Source organism: Chinchilla lanigera, unplaced genomic scaffold, assembly GCF_000276665.1.
Source record: "Chinchilla lanigera isolate Chin_1 unplaced genomic scaffold, ChiLan1.0 scaffold00011, whole genome shotgun sequence".
Lineage (NCBI taxonomy): Eukaryota > Metazoa > Chordata > Mammalia > Rodentia > Chinchillidae > Chinchilla > Chinchilla lanigera.
Genome location: NW_004955412.1, coordinates 23,698,942 through 23,719,032, shown reverse-complemented (window position 1 = coordinate 23,719,032; position 20,091 = coordinate 23,698,942). Strand labels below are relative to the sequence as shown.

Sequence of the window (20,091 nt, the reverse complement as noted above, 5' to 3'; positions counted from 1 at the left end):
GGGGCGCAGCCGGGACCGCGGGTGCTGAGGGGGAAGAGGACGGAAGTCAGCCGCGGGGCACGCGGGGAACACTAACCCGAGAGGAATAGGAAGGCAATTCAAATGAATGGAGGAAATGGCAGGAACAGGTACTTCTCACAGAGCCAGGAAGGAGAGGGAGAGGGAGGGAGGGAGGGAAGGAAGGAGGTAGGGAGGGAGAGAAAGAGAGACAGAGACAGAGACACCGAGAGAGATACCAGTGGGGAAGAGATGTGGGAAAAGTGGCAGGGAGAAAGAACCAGTATTTGTCGTTTCTTGGAAAAGTGCAGTTTGTTTATAATCAGAAGACGGAAAGTTAAACCCACGCCGCATGCCACCAGATGGGCGTAGGTTAGCCTGGCAGCTTGAAGTGCAGCGTGTTAAGGCGGACAGAGAGCAAAGCATCTCCACGTGGGGTTAGGAGACTGTGAACTCGGATCTGGGATATTGGATCCAGCAACTGCACTTCTCTGTGCATTCAGCCTGGAGGAAAACGTTAGTCAGATTGTGGTATTGTATATACTTGTGTATTACACAGCAGTGAGCAGGAATGAAATCCAGCTATGTGGGACAACACGGAGACATCTCAAAAATGGAATATGAAACAATAACAGAAACCCAGAAAATGCATACAGTGTGTTTTTGTGTATAAAAATTAAAGACAAGCTCAATTAAACTGTATTATGTTTATAGATGCACAGTTAGTGAGGAACACTGTGGGGGCAAAAAGAGCCAGGTAGGAATTACTATAAAATTGTGATTAGGGATTGTGATTTGGGCTGCCAGGGAGGATTAGCGTTATAAGGAAGAGTGCCTTAAGACTGTAGTTTCTGACCTTAATCCCTAGTGGTGTTTATATAGATATTTATAATAATTTACTTAGATGGACATTTATGTATGTGCAGACTTTTTCACTATCAAAAAGGTTTCAAGAAGAATAAAGAAAAGAACTGTTGGGAATTATATTCACATGAAAAAGGCATTAAAACCACAAGTACATTTGAATAACTGTCTTCAGAGAGGCGAGGATGCTTTCATACTAAGTGCCTTATTAATGAAAGGAAACGTTGGAAAATGTCTTTCCCAGCCAGTTCTCTCACTTTTTTATTCCTATTTTTATTAGAGTTGAATTAAAAGAAATTTTTTTGGACAGCAGAGACCTTGTGTGTACACAGTAGGACCTCCATGTTCTTTGAAGAAATAAAAACGAAGTGGCTGAAAGCATTGGTGTTATTCTGTCCAGCATATCATAACAAATTATCATTCTACAGCTGCAAACATGCAAACAGATCCTAAGTGGAAGAATTTATTCCTTTTATCAGTTTCCAGAACGCGTTAGTCTGTGGACTCCGTACAGAGTTGTTTACACTTGCTCTCCTTAGTTGTGGTTCTCCGGACTCATGGAGAGCTTTCTGTATCATCCAAAACATTTTTTTCCTGAAAGTTAGTAGTCCCTAAATGATTTAGGAGTCCAGCCAGCCAGCCACTACTAGTCACATGCAGAACAAGCCATGTGCAGAGCTTGCTGTCCCTCTTCCCTCTGTGACGCCTGGGTATTATTAAAGTGACGAAAGACTGTGATAAGAAGCATGGATGGCTGTCAGCATCCACCAGGACACAGAAACAGCCAGTTATTTTAATGAAAGAAGATCAATATGAAGATATATTCATTGAAAAGGTGAAAGAGGAACATGAATATCATGAAAAAGTAAGTGCAGGAAGCAGCTTCCACTTCCATGTCAGGAGAGAAACAGGCATGCACCTGGAATTATTTTTATTTATTATTAGTACGTATTAATTGTACAAAATATTAGGTTTCATTGTGGCTTTTTTTTTTTTTTTTTTTTGTACCAGGAATTGAACTCAGGACCTTGTGCTTGCCAGGCAGGCACTTGTGCTGCTGAGCTATATCCCTGGCTCTTCATATATATTTTGATTGTATCCATTCCCCTCTATTAACTTCCCTTCACCCCCACCCCTATCTTCTTTTTTTTTTTTTGGTACCAGGGATTGACAGGACCTTGCACTTGTCAGACAGGCACTTGTGCTGCTGAGCTACATCCCAGGCCCGCCCCATCCTCTTATCTCATAGCTTCCCTTCTTTTTTCTTTGTTTCCCCTCCTCATAAGCAGTGCAGTGATATCCTGTTCTTTACAATTCTTGAAGATTACAGTGTGCAAGCAAACAAAATAAAGCTAGAAAGTGCATTGTTTCCAGCTGATGTTATGGCAATAGATTATTTACATGTGAACAGTGCTTCACAGGACTAGTGCAGGTTCCACGTATTAGGAGAAACTTGAAATACTTGTCTTTCTAAATCTGGCTTGGGGCTGGGGATTTAGCTCAGCAGCAAAAGCACCTGCCTGGCAAGCACAAGGTGGTGAGTTCGGTTCCCGGTACCGGAGAAAAACAAAACAAAACAAAAAAAATCCTAAATCTGGCTTATTTTGCTTCACATGGTGATCACCAGTGAACCTGGAGTTATTAACACTGTGAAGCTTGGCACAGGGATTCCCAGAGCTGGGGTCTAGGCCCCTAAATAGTGTGGGAGCCCACACTGATAGGTGCTGTGTTCTCGACAAGGTCTTATGAAGCCGGCTCCGGGACTACAAGAAATACTGGAATCAGTTGTTGCTATCAAAACAAACTGAGCTGCTTGGATGAAGAAGTATTGTCAAGGTGACCTTGAGGGGAATGAAAAGCAAAGAGTAATGCCTTCCTCTTCTCCAGACTTGTCATGTCCCTCTACTGCCCCCTACTGGCAGACCCAACAAAGAGCCAACTGGCAGAGAAATGAGGTTTTGCCGTGATGGCCCCAGCTCCCTGACCAGAGTGTGTGAAGCTGAGATATAGTGGTTCAATAGGCAGTGCAGTGATATCCTGTTCTTTACAATTCTTGAAGATTACAGCGTGCAAACAAACAAAATAAAGCTAGAAAGTGCATTGTTTCCAGCTGATGTTGTGGCAATAGATTATTTACATGTGAATAGTACTTCACAGGACTAGTGCAGTGCTTTTGCATATATTACCTGTTTAGAATTCAGCTGTCAACCTGACCCTGAATTAACTGAAACACAAAGAAGAACGAGAAAAACAAGTCAAAGAACGATCAAAACAGATAGGTTGGCAATACTGAGCTGATTTTTCTCCTTTCTTTCTGCACTCTACTCATGTATTCAACTCCCTACTGCTTAGTTCACTCTTCTGTGCTGCTACTCCAGCTCTGGGAGCAGACTCCTTCCTCATTTCCATTTTGATCTGTCTCCTACTCAGTTTGCTAGCTGAGAAGACCTAGCCTATCATCATCTCTTCCAGAAAGAATTATGGGACAGCCTCCACGAACTGCCCCCAAGATGCTTGCATGAGGGTGGTTCTCAACCTGAGGCAGTTTTGTGCTCTAGGGGGCAGTGGGCAATTTCTGGAGACACTTCTCGCTGTCACAACGTTGTGGAGTACTACCGGTATCTAATGTGCTGAGGCCAGGGAAGCTGCTCGATATCCTACTCTGTGCAGGATAGCCCTGCAACAACAATGCAGTCCAAAGTGTCAGAGATGCTGGGAAGGACAAGCCCTGTGCTAGGCTAGTGGCCCTTGGTCTGTGGCCCCAAGGCACCCAACTGCAAGCTTCTAGCTTTATATATTTGCTTGTACAACACTGAATTGAAATTACCTGTATGTTTCTGTTATCTTACTATATTACAAACTCCCAGAGAACAATGACTAGCGTTGTGTATGGTCCACAGAAGGCCCTGGCTTTGAGTCCCAGTACTGAAGAAGAAGAAATAAATAGCTTTAGTAAGGTATAACTCAGATGTCACACAATTTACCCTTTAAAAGTATATAATTCAGCAGATTTTAGTATATTCACAAAGTTGTGCAACCATTGCTATTAATTCCAGACCCTCTCTTCCACAGAAACCTGTTTCCATTGCTCCTCATTCCAGATTTCCCTCAGCCCTCAGCAACCACTAATGTACTTTCATTTCTATGGATATGCCTACTCTGGGCCTTTTGTACAAATGGAGCCATATAATATGTGTCAGGCATGGGTGTGTCCTCTCCCACTGGCATAATGTTCTCAAAGTTCATCCATGTTGTGGCATGTGTCAATACTCCTTTCCTTTTTACTACCAAGTAACATTCCACTGGATGTATAGAATATATTTTATTTAGCCATTCATCACTTGACAGACTTCTGCTTTTTCACCTTTGGGTCATGATGAATAGTGCTGCCATGAATATTCCTGTATGCATTTTTGTGGATGTATGTTTTCATTTCTCTTGGATATAAACTGAGGAGTAGAATTGGTGAGCATAAGATAAGTCTGTTTCACTTTCTGAAGAACTGTCAGACTGCTTTCCAAAGTGGGTGAACCTGTTTACACCTTCACTGGCAGGATGAGGGTTTCTATCACTTCATAACTCTTGCCCACACTTGTCACACTGTCTCTGTCTCTTTCACTGCAGCTGTCCTAGTCAGTGTGGAGTGGTGTTGCGCTGTGGTTTTGACTTGGATTCCCCAATGACTTTCTGTCGATGGAACAAATATCTAAGGTAAGTCACTTTTAAGGAGGGAAGGTTTATTTAGGCTCATGGTTTCAGGCAGTTCAGTTCATGGTTAGTTGGCCCTGTTGCCTTGGGCCTGTGTCAGCATCATACTTCATGACAGGAGTGTGAGGGGGAAGAGACCTGTCCGCCTCACAGTAACCAGGAAATAAATAAAGAGCAAGAGAGAGGCAAGACCAGGGTCTCAGCATTTCCTTCAGGGCACACCCCCCAGTAACCGTATTTTCTTCCACTAGACCCTGCCTCTTGAAGGTTCCACCATCTCTCAGTGGTATCATGGGTTGGGGACTGAACCTTTTGCACATGGGTCTTTCAGTACACTTATCCATAGTATAAGAGCAAGTGATGCTGAACATCTGTGTGCTCAAAGCTGTTTTTATTTCATGCTTGCTTTAATGATGTGTTTCAAATTTCTGCTTAAGGACTTTGCATCTGAGGAATCTTTAAAAGTGATCAATGCATTTAAAAATATATGAATCTATGAGTTTTGATGTATTTAACATGGTGCAGGTGCTTGATGAATTTGTACTATTATGAACCCATAAATGTTAATGTATTTGCTGAGTTACAGTCTTTCCTCTCCTTGATGCTCAGATCGTCTCACCTTTGGCCAATGGAAGTCCCCACATGATACTCTCAGATGGATTTCTGGGCCCATTAGCACAAGCTACACTTAGAGAACTCTACCTTCCACCCTCATCCTTTCCATACAATTCCTTTTAGTTAGCCTTTAGTTTGGAATTCCATTTTAAAAATACAGCTCAATGATTTTTGTTAGCCTTTAGTTTAGAGTTATATTTTAATAATATAGCTCAATATATATGCATTTATAACTCATCCCTCTGTTAGGATAAGGGAAATATAATGTACACTTTCTTCTGAACCTTGCTTTTTTCCACACATTATATATATTCTGCAGATCATTCTATAGACGTACAATTGAACTTCTTCAGCATCCATCTCACAGCTGTGTACTACTACACTGTGGCCAGGCTCCTACTGATAGACACTCAAGTTATTACAGATGGTGCTAGAAGGGCTAGTCCTGCATATACATTGGATTATCTTTTACCTTTAGGATCAATTCTTAATAGTGGGATTTCTGGGTCAAGAGGTAAGTGCTCACGTACTTTTGCTAGATATTAACAAATTCCCCTTCACAGAGGTCCTACTATTTTACATTCCTGCCAGCAATGCAAACTTGAGAGGGCTCCTTTTCCGGTAAACTTGTTAGCAAAGCATGCTATTGATGTGATCTGAGAGAAGTAGTATTTTGGTGTAGTTATAATTTGTAGTGTTTTCCTATGAGTATCTTTTCATTTCTTTAAGAGCAATTAGCCTTACTTTTTCCTTGTCCCTTTCTGTAGAGTGACATCAATTTTTCCTTCTCAACTTCTTTGTTGTTTTGAGACAGTGTCTGATTATGTAGCCCAGCCTGATATTGACCTCACAACTGCCTCAGGCTCCAGAGTGCTGGGACTACAGGTTTATGCCATCATGCCGAGCTTTTCTCATTCTTGAGTTCGAGAAACTTTTTGTATATTAGAAACAACCCTTCATGATTTATGTTGCAAATACTTTTTCAGTTTATCATTTATTTTTAATGTTTTGCTAATAAGAGTCATCTGTAGGTAGTCAATTTTATCAATTATTTCTCCCTTCTTACTATTGAATTTTCAGTTATTAGGTGAGTGTATCTCACTGCCAGGATATAAAATCTATTAACTTGTTTTCTTATAGTAGTTCTATGATTTCATTTTTTTTTTTTTCCCCTCCGGTTCTAGGAACTGAACTCACGACCTTGCGCTTGCCAGGCAGGCGCTTTTGCCGCTGAGCTAAATCCCCAGCCCCTATGATTTCATTTTATACCTTTAAATCTTGTATCTTTTTAGATTTTATTTATGGCTTATGATGTGGGCAACAGATCCAGTGTTACCTTTTTACGTATGGCTATGCAGTTAGTAAAAGTCCATCTTTTCCTACTGACTTGAGATGTCACTGTTACTATATACAATGTTTTTATTTTATAGTATCAAGATTGAATATTGTGTTATTGAGATTATTATGAAATGAGACAATAAAGTTTGTAAAGGTTTTAGTCCCACTGGATCTAGAAAATATTTAAAAGTGGTGTTCTTCATACACTAGGAGCTTTGGAGTTAAAATTTGGCACATCTGCATATCACGATGATCTCAAGAAGTATAGAGACCACTGTCTCAGACTAGTCCAGGAGAAATAGTGAATCTAAAGAAACAAAACAAAAAAGACTACTGTTTGTTACGTTCTCAGTTACATATGTAATACTGGGTCTGCATTTCTGTATCTCATGTAATCCCTGTACTAATCCTCCATGGTGTGCTTTGCTACTTTTATTTTACAAACAAAGAAGTTATAAGAAGTGGTTCTATGGTTAAGACCAGCTACCACAATTTGGGAGTAAACAGTCAGGAGAAAGCAAAAGAGAGAAAGAGAGAGAGCCCCCTTATTGTAAATAGTATATTTGTTTGTTTTGTGTTTGTCTCTTGCAAAGGGGATAACTTAAGCTGAGAATATGATCTAGATTACTGAGACCTACCTATCTCAGTCAAACCACATTTGACGTCACAATTTTCTTTCACACATTTATTTTGTTCCTCAAGTCTGAAACTAATTCAAAAAAGTTTCCTGTCTTAATTAAAAACTGTGACCTATTGCTTTGTGGAGCTGAAAAAGACCTGGCAGAATTATTTTCTTTTTCAAAAGTCAATATAGATGTTCCTCCAAAGTTAGACGCCCCCTAGAGTTAGGTAAGGTACTTTTTTAAAAAAAATAAGCTGTGAGGCATCCCAGGAGAATATCAAAAGTTTTTGTTGCATTAATTTTGGTTTGTGTCTATCTGAAAACAAGGCATAGAGCAGAAAAGGTAGGAAAAAATTAGATATTTCAACAGGTCAGGAGTAACCATGAGCCTGACAAATTTCTCTGAATACATTAGAGGAAGGAAGAGAGCCTCTCCCTTAGAAGATGCAAGATTGTAAAAATAGAACTGCATTTCATCTAGATCAAAAACCCCATTATAAATATAGCAAATTACCATGACTTCAGCTGAGGGAAGTAATGGGACATTAGGTTGTTGGGTTAAATTAGAGGACTCATAATGATCAGCAGTTCAATCTCCATCCTTCTACAGGGAGCCTCACGAGTGATGGGTGCTCAGTCTGTGGATGGCATCCTCTTTTCTCCCTTATTTTCACCTAGTGATAGGAGATACAGTTGATGCTGGGAGTGAGAAAATTTGGGGGGGTGGTTTTTTTTTTTAGTTAGGTAAGCATCTTTTTCACTTAATTTCTAAAAGGCAACACTAAGAAGGACCATTAGTAGAGATTTATCAGTTGTTCTTTGGCTCTAACTTACAACAAGCAAGAATTGAGTATTAAACGCTCTCTCAGGGATTTGCATTACATGTGGGAGGCCGGATCCTGCTTTAGTCTCTCTAGGAGCCAAGGGCCCATGTTCTAATCCCAGCTGTTATACTCATTAGTTAAACTTTGATGGCTGATTTAACCTCCTTTAGTCTATAGAAAAACAAAAACCAAAAAACGGCTCCAGATCCATGTTTCCCAAAGTGTGTCCTTGAATAATAACTTTTTATAAAACAACTGCTCTATAATTTAAAAGCTGCTCCATTTGGGAGTTGAAAGTCATTGTAAACCCAATTTACCTGGCTGAAAAAAAAAAGTGTGGAATCTTTATCATACTTAAGAAGTTCTGTCATCATATTGTCTCCCTAGTGTGAGAAGCTGAAAGAGTCAATGTGATCCAAAATGTACAATAGATATTGTAAAATGGGAAGAAACTTCAAAAGGAAAGAGAAACTGGTTTAGAGTAAGAGGAAAAAATAAGGAAGGGAAAAGAAAAGGGAAAATATATATAGAGAGACAAAAGATAACAAAGATAGCTGTGCTGCTGATTTCTTTCAGTTCATTCAAGGGATAGGTTTGTGCTAATAATGTTTGGACAACAAAATGCTGACATTCTGTACTCTAAGTAACTGACTTGAAGATAACAGTAGGCAGTGTGTTGACCGTTGTTACCTTCCTATCACACTGTTTCGGAATTTTGTTATGTTTTTTGTTTCTTTTTCTTTAAAATAAAAATAAAAAAGAAGTTCTGAAATATTCAGCAGCTTAACAGAATCATCAAGGACTCAAATTCGTAGTGTCTTTTTCCTTCGGCATCCTCAGCACAGCAGCTCAGATTCCTGGTGGGATGAAATGGTGGTTCTAGGCATTATTTGCAGTTACGACAATGTCTTGAGGAAAGGAGGATGCTTTGGTTCTGAATATTGCTTTTTATCTCTAACAAAATAATTTTTCCTAGAATCCCACTGAGAACTTCCAGTCACATCTCAATGGCCAGCCTTGATTTAGGTGCCATGCTTTGGCTGACCCCTGGCAAGGCGAATGGGACTCCCATGAGTGAGTCAAACAGTCAGGCTTCTCTTTGGGCAGGGGATGAGTCTTCCTCCCCTGATGCCCGCTACTGCACAATGTGGGGAGGGTACTAGAGCAAAATCGCAGATCCCCTGCAAAGGAGGAAGAAGTTGGCAAATGTTATTGGGCGACACCTATCATGAATTGCTCTACCCCTTTATCCATGGTTTTCACATGTATGATTCAATGAGCCTCAGATGGACAATATTTGAAAAAAATCGTGTATGGAATTTTTCTTGTCATTATTCTCTAACCAATAAGGTGTGACAAATATTTACGTAGCATTTATGTTGTATTTTGTCTTATAAGGAATCTAGCAGTGATTTAAAGTATACAGGAGAATATGTGTGGGCTCTGGGCAAGGACAATACCATTTCATACAAGGGACTTGAAACCCCACAGATTTTGGTAGCCTGGAGAAGGAAGGTGAGGTCCTAAAACCAATATACTGCAGATACTGAGGGACAATTGCAAATGGTTAAGTAAGTTTGAGCAGTTCTGGGTTAAACAAAGCTAAACAAATTTCTTTCTGAGATGATCTCTCAGAGCTATGCTATGCTAACATGTAATACTTTGAGGAGGAAATAACAATGGTCAGTATTCTCAAACTTACTTGACCCCAGAAAACTTCTCCCTCCTATCAAATACCTATTAACATTTCTAGGACAGTAATATTCCTCGAGATGCAATTTAGGAAATGCTTAACGCAAACTCTAAGATCTGCCCCAACTATAATATTCTATGATGACCTATAAAACTAGATTGAGATTTGTTGGGATGAAAGAAATCCATAACTATAGCTATTTTATTGTTCAGGTTCTCAGCACGGTACAGATGATACACTAAAGTTGGGGAGATTTAATACATACACTAGATTCAGAGTTTTGGGGGAGTCACAAAAGATAGTGCAGTGTTTTCTTGTGCCTGATGAGGAGAAGGAAGCAGGTAGAGTGCAGAAGCACAGGCAGAGGGAACTGCCTAAGCAGAGTTGTGGCTCCAGTTGGGGGGACACAGTCAGTGCAAGCACCCATGTACCTCAGGGGCTCCCTGCTCACCTGATGGTGCTCCATATTTTCAAATTGGAAACCAGTTGTTGTAGCCCAAAGTATCAGTCTTTTAGGGAAAATTAAGGATATTGAGCACAGCTCCACAACATCTCATTCCGTCTTAAATGTCCCCCTGGAGTCATTTTAATAGTAGAACGGACAGAGCCTGGAAGCCAGACAGACCTGGATCAGTACGTGGGTCCCGCCCTTAGCTGTTCATTCTTCTAAGTCATTTTGCAGAGTTTCCAGTATCTTTTATGCCTCAAGTATGCGCTATAAAACATACGTTGCAAGATTTTTCTGATGACTAAGAACACATTTATCGCCAGGAGATGAGGGTCACTTTGAACACAGCACTGATAACTCAGTCGTCCTTTGACATTTTTTTTTTCTCCATCAAGCTTCTCCAACCTGTTGGAATCACTCAGGAAGGATGTGAAAACTGCAGATTTCAAAACTCCACTTCAAGACTCCTGAGATCACTGGGACAACCCTGGGGATCCCATTTTACGGTTTCCTCTGAGGCGAGTCTGACAGTTCTGAGGCTAAGTGTGCTTCCTTCAGCCCCGTGAGCTACTGAAATTTGGCACTTTTGTTTGGCCTCTTGAAAGAAGGAACTGGAGACAAGGCAGCAGGCACAGTTAACATCATTTGCAAACATAAACTCAAAGTCAGCCAACACAGAATCAAGGTTGAATCAAGTAGGACTAGCAGCATAGCTACTGGGAAAATGTCCTTCCCTCTGTGCTGTTTGCAGAATACTGATGGGTTGGTGAATTATTTCTCACTCGGCGCCACCACCGAACTATAAATAACAGCCTAATCCTGACGTCTTTACTCATTGAGACCCTTGGAAAACAGGACATCTGGCTCATTCCCATTCTCTCAATCCCTTCCGTTCTCGTCTTTGGCTAAACCTTTGACAACCAATTTAGTCCTGAAGTCCTTAAGCCAGGTACAGCAAAGCAGTCATCCTTGGCAGGGTGGGCAGGGAAGATGTGAAAGCCCCGGGGACTGGCAAAGAGGCAGTGTGCCTCAGTTGGTATGTGCCCAGCATGTGTATGAGCCTGAAGGGGTGAGACGTGTTATCCTGCAGCAGTGTGTGTGTGTGTGTGTGTGTGTGTGTGTGTGTGTGTGTGTGTGATGTGCATGCATGTGTTCCCTGAGGGCTTCCACACATCGAGGCCACCTCATACCAGGGTCCAAGCTCCTGCTTATTGAGCAGAGCAGCCACAGTACAAAGAGTAGGGAGGGGAGTTGAGCCTGAGCAGGAAGAGGGGGACATGGTGAAAAGAAGGGGATGGTGCAGAGGTGGGAGATATACTACATCAGGGTAGTCTGTAGAATAATTAGCCTGTGTTCTGCAAAAATATGCAGGTCATGAAAGTATGGACAACACTGAGGAACTGTTCCACGTTGAATGAGGCAAAAGTGAAATGTGATTCTGAGCTGGGTCCTTTGGGACAATAGAGACAACTGGAAAATCTTGAATGGCATCTGCATCTGAGGACTATTACTAGAAATAAAATAATGCTCATTTCCTGATTTTGATGGTTGCCTTGTAGTTAGAGAGGAGAGTGTCCTAGTTTGTTGGAAAGACATGCTAAGGCACCTAGGGGATGATGGGTTTCATGTCACCTCACCCTCTGATGAAGGCAGAGCAGACTATCTTTACACATTTCTATAATTTTGTGATTGTTAAAAAAAGTATCAAGAGAGAAAAAAACCCCAGCAGAGCAAGACTCACAAAAATTACAAGCTCATAATATGTGTATGTGTTATTTTAAAATTAGTTTATTCAGGCCCAAACAATGAGAAATTTTCCACAGGATGAAGGAGTTTGCTAGAATTTAAATAAACTGATAGAAGAAAAAGATGTCACATGTCCCTTTTTCCATATGAAAGCAGCTGATATAACTCTGACCACATTGCTAGAAAAAACAAATGCTCTTTATTAAAGAATTTTTAAAGCCCATTTATTAAGTCAATGCTCTGTTGAGCAAGCTTATTAATTGGTTTTGTACACGCTTTTGTTATGGAATAACCAGGTGAAACACTCTGTCTATCAAGTCAGCACCTGTGATTTAGCGAGAAAGCCTAAGGAGTTCGGATATTTGGGACTCCTTTGAGCTGACTCCTTGTGTCCTAGGAGCAGATCTTGGGGCCTTCGTGCCCATCTGACTCAGTCACTGTGACATGCCAATCCTCTTGGATGCCCATGTACTGGTTGTGTCTTCTTAATGCCCATCTTAAAAGCAACCTCTTAGGCTTGGAGATCTCTTTTAGGTACTTTTCATCCTAAAATTCTTTATTTCATGACCAGAAGGATTTTTTTCTTAAAAAAAAGTTTTTATGTAGTTCCACTACAGCCCAGTATCTAAAAATTTTCATTCCCTTCAAGATAAGATGTTAGCTGGTCACACTGACCCTGATCCACAAGGCTTAGTGGAATCCTCCTGTTCTGAAGTAGTGTCAGTCATAATAGGTTCTTTCTTCTTTTTTTAAGTAGGAACTTTCCGTCCATGGTTTGGTCCTCATGTTTTTGCCCTGGCTCAGAGGACACCACCATACATTGCACTCAAATGACATTTTTCATGTCACAGTAATTATCTCTTTCCCACAGGCTGCTCCACTTACAACGATGTTGCTCTGAAACCCTATCTTCTGTCACAGAGAGCTCTACACAATACTCTCCGGGATGTGAGTGCACTTTTCTTGTAATTGTGACTGTTGTACCTTCTCCTTCTTTGTTTTTGATCCTGAGTACAACTTCACAATGTAGTTCATGCAACGCTTAGAGTGGGAAGCTGCAAGAAAAACATATTAAAGTTGAGTATTTCTCTTGAAGAACAAGGCATCCATGTATTTGAAACACTTTGCTTAGACATCATGTTTTTAGATCTATATGTCAATGTCTTATAAAATGTAACCTAAAATTTTTTAATGCAAAGAAATTGTCTGAAAGCGTTGTTATATCTCTAATTTCTAAAAGTCTTGTTACATAAACAACATACTAATAAACCTGGTATAAAATATACAGACATTTCTACCACAGAATGACATATGTGTTCCCCTCATCAAAATCACATATTAAAAACAACAGGGTTCATGGGAAAAATAGCTTGGGGTAGACCCTTCAAAGCCTATGCCTCTGTGTACTTAGAGGCTAGAGGCAATGTAGGAAGCAACCCAACTGACACCTGATACTCTTCTTCAGTCTGTAACTAGACAAACTATAGTTTACACACATTTCCCCTTCCTCCCCAGAGTTCACACAGTCAGTTCACTGTCACGCTCTCTTCCTTGAGCTCACCTGTTCTCTCTCCATTTCACTCTAATAGGTCAAAACCAAAACAAAAGGCAGAGGTGTTATAAAAGACCAGATTCCTACAAAAATCTCAATCAAACCAACAAAATCAAGCAGTAGAGCTTACTACATATCTCCTGGCAGGTAGAATAATTTGCACAGGGGACATAAAATGATTGGGAAGCATAAAAATATTACTTTTTTATAGAACTAGCTTCTGCCTACTGGACCTTCATTGTTAGCTCACGGGCACACGCGTACACACACACACACACACACACACTTTCCCTTCTCATTTAGGTTCTTTTCATTTTCTTTACATTTCTTTTCATCTTTGGATGGCAACAAAGGCATTCAAAAGCCCTGAAAGATTAAAGCTGGTATTCATTTAATCAACACAAATTTGTCAAATACTCCATTTGTTTGTTTGAGGTTTTTGTTGTTGTTGTTTATTTTTTGAGACAGAGTCTCACTGTGCAGTCCAAGGTGGCCTTGAACTCACTAGGTAAACCAGGCTGGTCTTGAACTCATAGCAATCCTCCTGTCTCAGCCTCCTGAATGCTAGGATTACAAGTATGTGCCACCATGCCCAGCCTAGCACTAAATTTGTGCCAAGCCCGGTACTAGGATCCAGGAATACAGCATAAATCCAATTCCACCGGAAGTAATATTGTAGTAGCTAAATCAAAACACCAAAAATTACAGGGTAGTGTAAGAAATGCTTCACTCATAAACATGTATGTCACATACTCTGGAGCACAGGCAGGACACATGGTGTCCCCATGTATGACAGCAATTAGGGATGGCTTCCACTACATGAATTTAACTAGTGATTTAAAAGATGAGCATTGTTCAATTTTATAAGATGACATAAGAAATTGACTTTCTAGTTCTAAAAATTAAACTTTGATTTTCTTTTTCCTCTTCTTAAAGGCAACTGATGAATGAACCTCAGTTTGCAAATCTCAGCTCACACAGTTGACTTACTTTGACCATTTTGCTCTTGGGAAGATGTTTCTTCGTTATTTGACCTTGATCTGTAACTTTCTAAAGTGTGTTCTGAAATTTCATTTTCTGAAAGAAAAGAAGATTAAGACACTGATTTCTGATGCCACAGATGCCACCTATATGTTGAAATGTAAGTTTGAATAAGAAGACCTCAGTTACAGTATACAGCTGATCAGCCCCTCCTGTACCTCCTGTCTGCATTAATTCAACACATTACTAGGATCTCTGCAGCTACCATCAAGGCACTATAAGAGCCGTGGAAGGGAAATGACAACAAAAGAGAAGCAAGTATTGTCTTACAGGAAGGGACAACTGAAATAGCCCCCAAAGAATGATGGGGGTGAATCATCAGTGAGAGGTTTTGAAACAATATTATGGTGTTTGCCTATTGTGCAGGTGGGTACAACTGAAAAATGAGGCCTTGTCTCCAGGTTTATTTATGATGAGAACATCAGTCCATGTGACTACACACTGATCAGAAACTAGCCAGGGTGACACCATTCAAAGCTGTTCCAAGATGTGTTTTGCCTTGAGATGTAAGGAGCTCTCTGTTACCTGAGGTGTCTTAGCCTTAGGTGGCTACATTATCACTGTCCAGCAGCACTATAATGTGTACCACATGTGGAAATTAAAATACTCTGTGGCAGGAGGCGTGGCTCAGCGGTAGGGTGTTTGCTTCGCACATTCAAGGTCCTGCGTTCACTCCCCAGTGTGCACATGCACACATACACACATGCATACACAAATTCTAGCAGTCATATTTAAAAAGTAAAAAGAAGCAGATGAAACTAACGTAATAATATATTTTATTTAACTGGTACACCTGAGAAATCATTATTCGGTACATTCTGGTGCATATTTGTGTGTATGTCCTGCATCTTACAAGCGGGGTGTGTGTTTTGTGCTTATAACCATCTCATAAGGACTAGTCACATGTGAAATGCTCAATAGCTATATAGGCCTAGATAACAAATCAGAGTTAAAGAGTAGATTTAATTACAACACCTGGTTATAAGAAGAATAGAGTAGGCGTATTCTAAATAACTTCGGAAGTCCCTTCCTGCTCCAATACGTGTTATGTCTAACGCACTTTAATAGTATCTTCTATACTAGCTCAATAACTTTTGTTTCTAATGATAATTTTTAGTTAGAATGCTCAGGGAAGAATTACTAAGATATCACGGTTCAGTGAAAAGATATCATGGTTCTTAAAAAAGTAGGAATGGGACCAAAACAGTCTGTTACATTCACCCTTTGTCCACAACTAGCATACAAACTTTTGACAGCAAGGACCTGCTCTGTGTTATGACAGATGTGTCCCTAGTGTCTGGAGCATACTATGCCTGGCACATAGTATGCACTCCACTGAATTCTGAATTCTGAATGAATGAATGAATGAATGAATGGGCTCTCCATTTTGTATCCTTTTGAGAACAGAAGTGTCTATAATTTAATGCCAACTCCCAGAACTACTTCAGTTTCTGTGGGTCATACCCTCTCTCTGACCACAGGTCCTGGAGAGTCACAACTCTTGTTTTCAGCAGCTAACAGAAAGCTCGAATGGACAGAATTCCCTTTTTGTGTAGCCAATCTGTGCAGCGTCTCACAGCCTCCCTTGGGCTCTGACCCACTCACCCTTCTTCCAGACCACGTGAGCCTTCCGCAGCTTCATTATGAAGAGCTGGACTATGATGAAGAGGATGAAGATGAGGAAGGATACAAGCGTGAGCAGCAGGATGCCACTTTTCTTCCTTGCCAACCCTATGTACTGAGGATTCGCTTCTGTAAGGAAAATGAAAGGATTTTAGGCGGTTTGTGGTTTTCTCCCCACTGAGGAATATATACAGTACTTTCATGCTACGGTATAGGCTGAAAGATAGCTCAGGTAAAGACAGGGAGCAGAGTTTACTCCTGGAGGGAAAAAGCACATAATGCTCATGCTGTGAATGCAAAGCAATTCAAGAAGAAGATCTGAAAAAGGTTTTAACTGACATTGTATTGAAATAGTAGTCATTTCTAGAGGAAGCATGCAAATATTGACTTAATTTTTTTTATAAAAATGAAGTCCGGTAGCAAGAGATTGTTCAAGAGTTTGGAAAACTTTGCAAATAATGTGAAAATTCATTTATCTTGGCTAGGTGAAATGTGGTTCACATAAAGGAATTTGGAGATATACTAGATGAGCTCTTAAAAGTCTTTCTAAACCTAGAATTCTGATCCTGTGAAACAATCCTCTGCCAACGTGCATTAACACAACCAACAAGCAATCAGGAGGGGCACAGCAGGGCTGGGGATATGCACAGAGAGCGCTTGCCTAGGGTTCTACCCTCAGCAACACACACACACACACACACACACACACACACACACACACACGGCAGAGGAGGAAGTGGAGTTAGCTGATGAACAAAGAAACAGTGGTTAGAAAAATAACAGAACCAGTCAAAGTGGGTCCAGTACTGCATGAGGCAACTGGTCCAGAAGGGACAAGAGAGTAATGAACTCCTTATGTCACAAAGCAAAGAGATCAAGAAAAATGAGGACTGGAAAAGGCCGCTGGATTTACCAACTAAGAGGTTAAAATGTCAATTGTTGCTTCTAAATGTGGTGGTGACACTTACCACTGGTCAAGTCAGAGTCTTGAGTGGTTTGTTCTTTTTCTTCCTTATTAAACTCTGGCGTTCTGGAATTTTCCGTTACTGAAACTAAAGTGGAAGAAAATAAGACATGATACAGGCGCGTATCATGCACATGTGGTTTGTAGATATAAAGTCGTTTGAATGTCTCCTCCAAAACTCATGTTGATGTCTAATTGCTACATGAAGAAATGTTCTGGTCATGAAGGATCCACCTTCATGAAAGGGCTGATGACATTATTGCAGCGTGAGCTCCTTACCAGGCGACAGGGTTCGCTTTTTTATCCTGACTCCTGCCCTGTGTTTGCTGCAGCACAAAAGCTCTTGCCAGATATGGTCCCTCGATACTGGACTTCTCAGCCTCCAAAGCTGTAAGCCAATAATTTCTGCTCATTATAAATAACCTAGTCTGTGGTATTCTGTTGTAGCAAAATGGATTAAGATTCACTACACACATAACAGTATACTCTTCCCAATGCAGCTGTGGAAACCAAAAAGAACATTTAAAAAGAGCAGTGAATCTGGGCATGGTGGCACATGCCTACAGTGTTGGCATTCAGGAGGCTGAGGCAGGAAGATTGATGTGAATTTGAGACCAGCACCTGGGCTATCTAGTGAGTTCAGGGCCAGGTTGGACTACATACTGAGACCCTGTCTTGGGGGGGCGGGGAGGAGAGAAGAGAGCTAATTTTAATTACTGGTTTCTTTTTAAATTAACACATAGTAATTATACATATAGTAATTACACAGTAATTACACATTTATGGCTACAGTGTAATGTACACACAGTGTATAATGATCAAATCAGGCTATCAGCTTTCTTTACCATTTCCATCTCTGTATCATTTCAGTGTCTTCAGTTGAAACCTCTGAGCTCTTTGCTCTAGTTTTTCATAAATATACAATATGTTACTATCAATTGCAGTGATCCTATCGTGCTATAGAACACCTAAACTAATTCCTCCCACTTCATAGACTTAGCTACCCTTTACCCAGCCTCTCTCCATCGTGTCGTTCCCCCCCACCCCCCCACCTCCCACCCCCCACCCCTGCTTTTCTTAGCCTCTAGTAATTACCATTCTACTCCCTTCTGCTCTGGGATCAGATTTTTGGCTTCTGCATATGAAAGAGAACTTGCAGTCCTTGCTTTTCTGGGTCTGGCTTCTTTTACTTCGAGCTACTGATTTCTTGCAAAAGTTTTTTTTTTTTCCCCTTGGTACCAGGAATCGAACTCACGACCTCGCACTTGCCAGGCAGGTGCTGTGCCTCTGAGCTAAGTCCCCAGTCCCTATAAGTTGTTGCAAGTGATCAGTCGCCCTTTGCCTTGCTTTTTAAAAAGGCAAACACTTATTGAACATCTATTAGGTGTGGAGCCTTAAACTGAACACCGGGTGTCAGTTTTTTCTTACATCTCTGAGAAAACAGAAGTTTTGAGCAATTAAAAAATGAACTAAATTCCTCCACCAAATACACAACAGTTACAACTTTGAAACTGAGTTTTTTCCTAACACCAGAATTCCAAAGTAAAAGCATTATTTCGTACTTTCTCCCTGAGTCAGAACTACTGGGGAGACGATCTTTAGGGTGCCCAACGATACTATTTAGTGCCTAGAAACCGGATGCCAGGCTTAGGGATAGGGAGCCTACAGCCTTCGACTCATGTTGAAATGGAGGCTCCGTTGTCGTCCAAATTCCCCACTGCTTCTCCTTTAGAAGTAGGATGCAATATGCTTTTGCTAGATAAGACAAATTGCAAAAGGGAGAGAAGGCTTTTTCGGATTCATTGCTTATCTTCCCGTGCCTTTTTTTTTTAAGTCTGTCTTTTCAGATCATTGCACAGCGCCACTGTGTGGACCCCGAGGGGATAAAGCCTCCCGTTTTTTCTGCCAAAATTGGGTGTTATTAACAGTAATAAAACTGCAAAAATTGAAAGCTGAAAGGAATTTTAGAAACTATATTTCTTAAACCCTGTGTTGTATATGAACACGCAGAGCAGAAAATTGAGTCACTCAGGAGTGGTGCAAGCCAATTTAAAGACAGCCAGATTCTAAACACGTTTTAAAATATTGGATTATTAAAGCAAGTGATGTGGCTGTTCCACTTCATCATACTTTCAATTTCCATAGCCCTTCAGAAATTGTACGGACATATTGTATTTATCAGTGTTTTCTAAAAGCCCAAACATTTACTTTTAAATATTATTCAGGATACACGTTTTAAAAAATATGATCTGATGCTCAGAACTATCAACATGATAATGATCTGAAAGCACTCATCCTACTAAATAGAATTATTATAGAGACACTACATAAAACAGAAAGAGAACACATAGAAATTTCTCTCTTCCTGAATGAGGCTCTCTTGCTCAAAACACCAAAATAAATTCATTCATTCATTTGTTCATTCAGCATATTCTGGGTGAAATACAAAGTTAAATTAAATATGGGATCACTGACCCAAGTTAACCATCTAGTGGACTCGCTACCTAAAAAGCTGAAATGATAATCCAGGTTTTCTGAATTCTTCTTATACTTTAATCCTAGCATCAACAATGGTCCAAGTGCTTGCTAACCAAGTGAATGACCTGCCCTCAAAGGTGATTTTGTTATTCAGCGACAGCACCAAATTCCCAGCTTCTCCTATCTTGGATCACTGATATCAAGTCTTTGTTTTGTGTTTGCTCTGTTCTGGATGGGAAAACAAAGAACAAGCTTCCTCATGAATGGATTCAACTTTGTCCTTTGGCACAGAGTCACCATCCCTGTGTGTGTGTGTGTGTGTGTGTGTGTGTGTGTGTGTGTACACGCGTGCACATGTATCTTGAGCAGAACAGTGCAGAACAGCACTGAGATGACAAGGCATTATGTTACTCTGGATCCCATCCACTAAATACGCTCTACTTACGAGGCCCTGTTCCAGCACTCCACAAAACTAGTGCTACTTGAATGGTCTTATTTGAAATTAAAATTTAAAAATTCTGAAAAACAACATTAGAAATGGAATCTTCCCAAGTGGACATGGTTTCTCTCTTAAAATC

The 20,091-nt window shown here is 40.5% G+C and overlaps 1 protein-coding gene and 1 long non-coding RNA gene across 6 annotated transcripts in view; one reads left to right on the top strand and one right to left on the bottom strand.

Annotated features, from left to right (window-relative positions):
• The first annotated feature begins 6 nt into the window (after nucleotides 1-6).
• LOC102017644 lies at nucleotides 7-20,076 on the top strand. Of its 5 annotated transcripts, XR_001232913.1 has the most exons (7): nucleotides 7-128; nucleotides 4,486-4,572; nucleotides 10,505-11,058; nucleotides 12,727-12,803; nucleotides 14,344-14,814; nucleotides 16,065-16,202; nucleotides 19,598-20,076. It is a non-coding gene; the product is annotated as an uncharacterized LOC102017644 (long non-coding RNA). The 5 variants fall into 5 exon arrangements; XR_001232914.1 differs by lacking the exons at nucleotides 16,065-16,202; nucleotides 19,598-20,076 and adding an exon at nucleotides 15,930-16,026; XR_001232912.1 differs by lacking the exons at nucleotides 16,065-16,202; nucleotides 19,598-20,076 and adding an exon at nucleotides 5,504-5,698 and having other exon boundaries at nucleotides 14,344-15,067.
• Crtam (cytotoxic and regulatory T cell molecule) overlaps nucleotides 12,783-20,091 on the bottom strand; it is a 30,080-nt gene continuing 22,771 nt past the window's right edge. The window contains exons 7-10 of the mRNA XM_005378367.2: nucleotides 17,040-17,123; nucleotides 16,054-16,200; nucleotides 14,398-14,484; nucleotides 12,783-12,910 (exon numbers count right to left, since the gene is read on the bottom strand). Of these exons, the coding sequence (XP_005378424.1) occupies nucleotides 12,783-12,910; nucleotides 14,398-14,484; nucleotides 16,054-16,200; nucleotides 17,040-17,123 (446 nt within the window). The remainder of the gene's footprint in view (nucleotides 12,911-14,397; nucleotides 14,485-16,053; nucleotides 16,201-17,039; nucleotides 17,124-20,091) is intronic.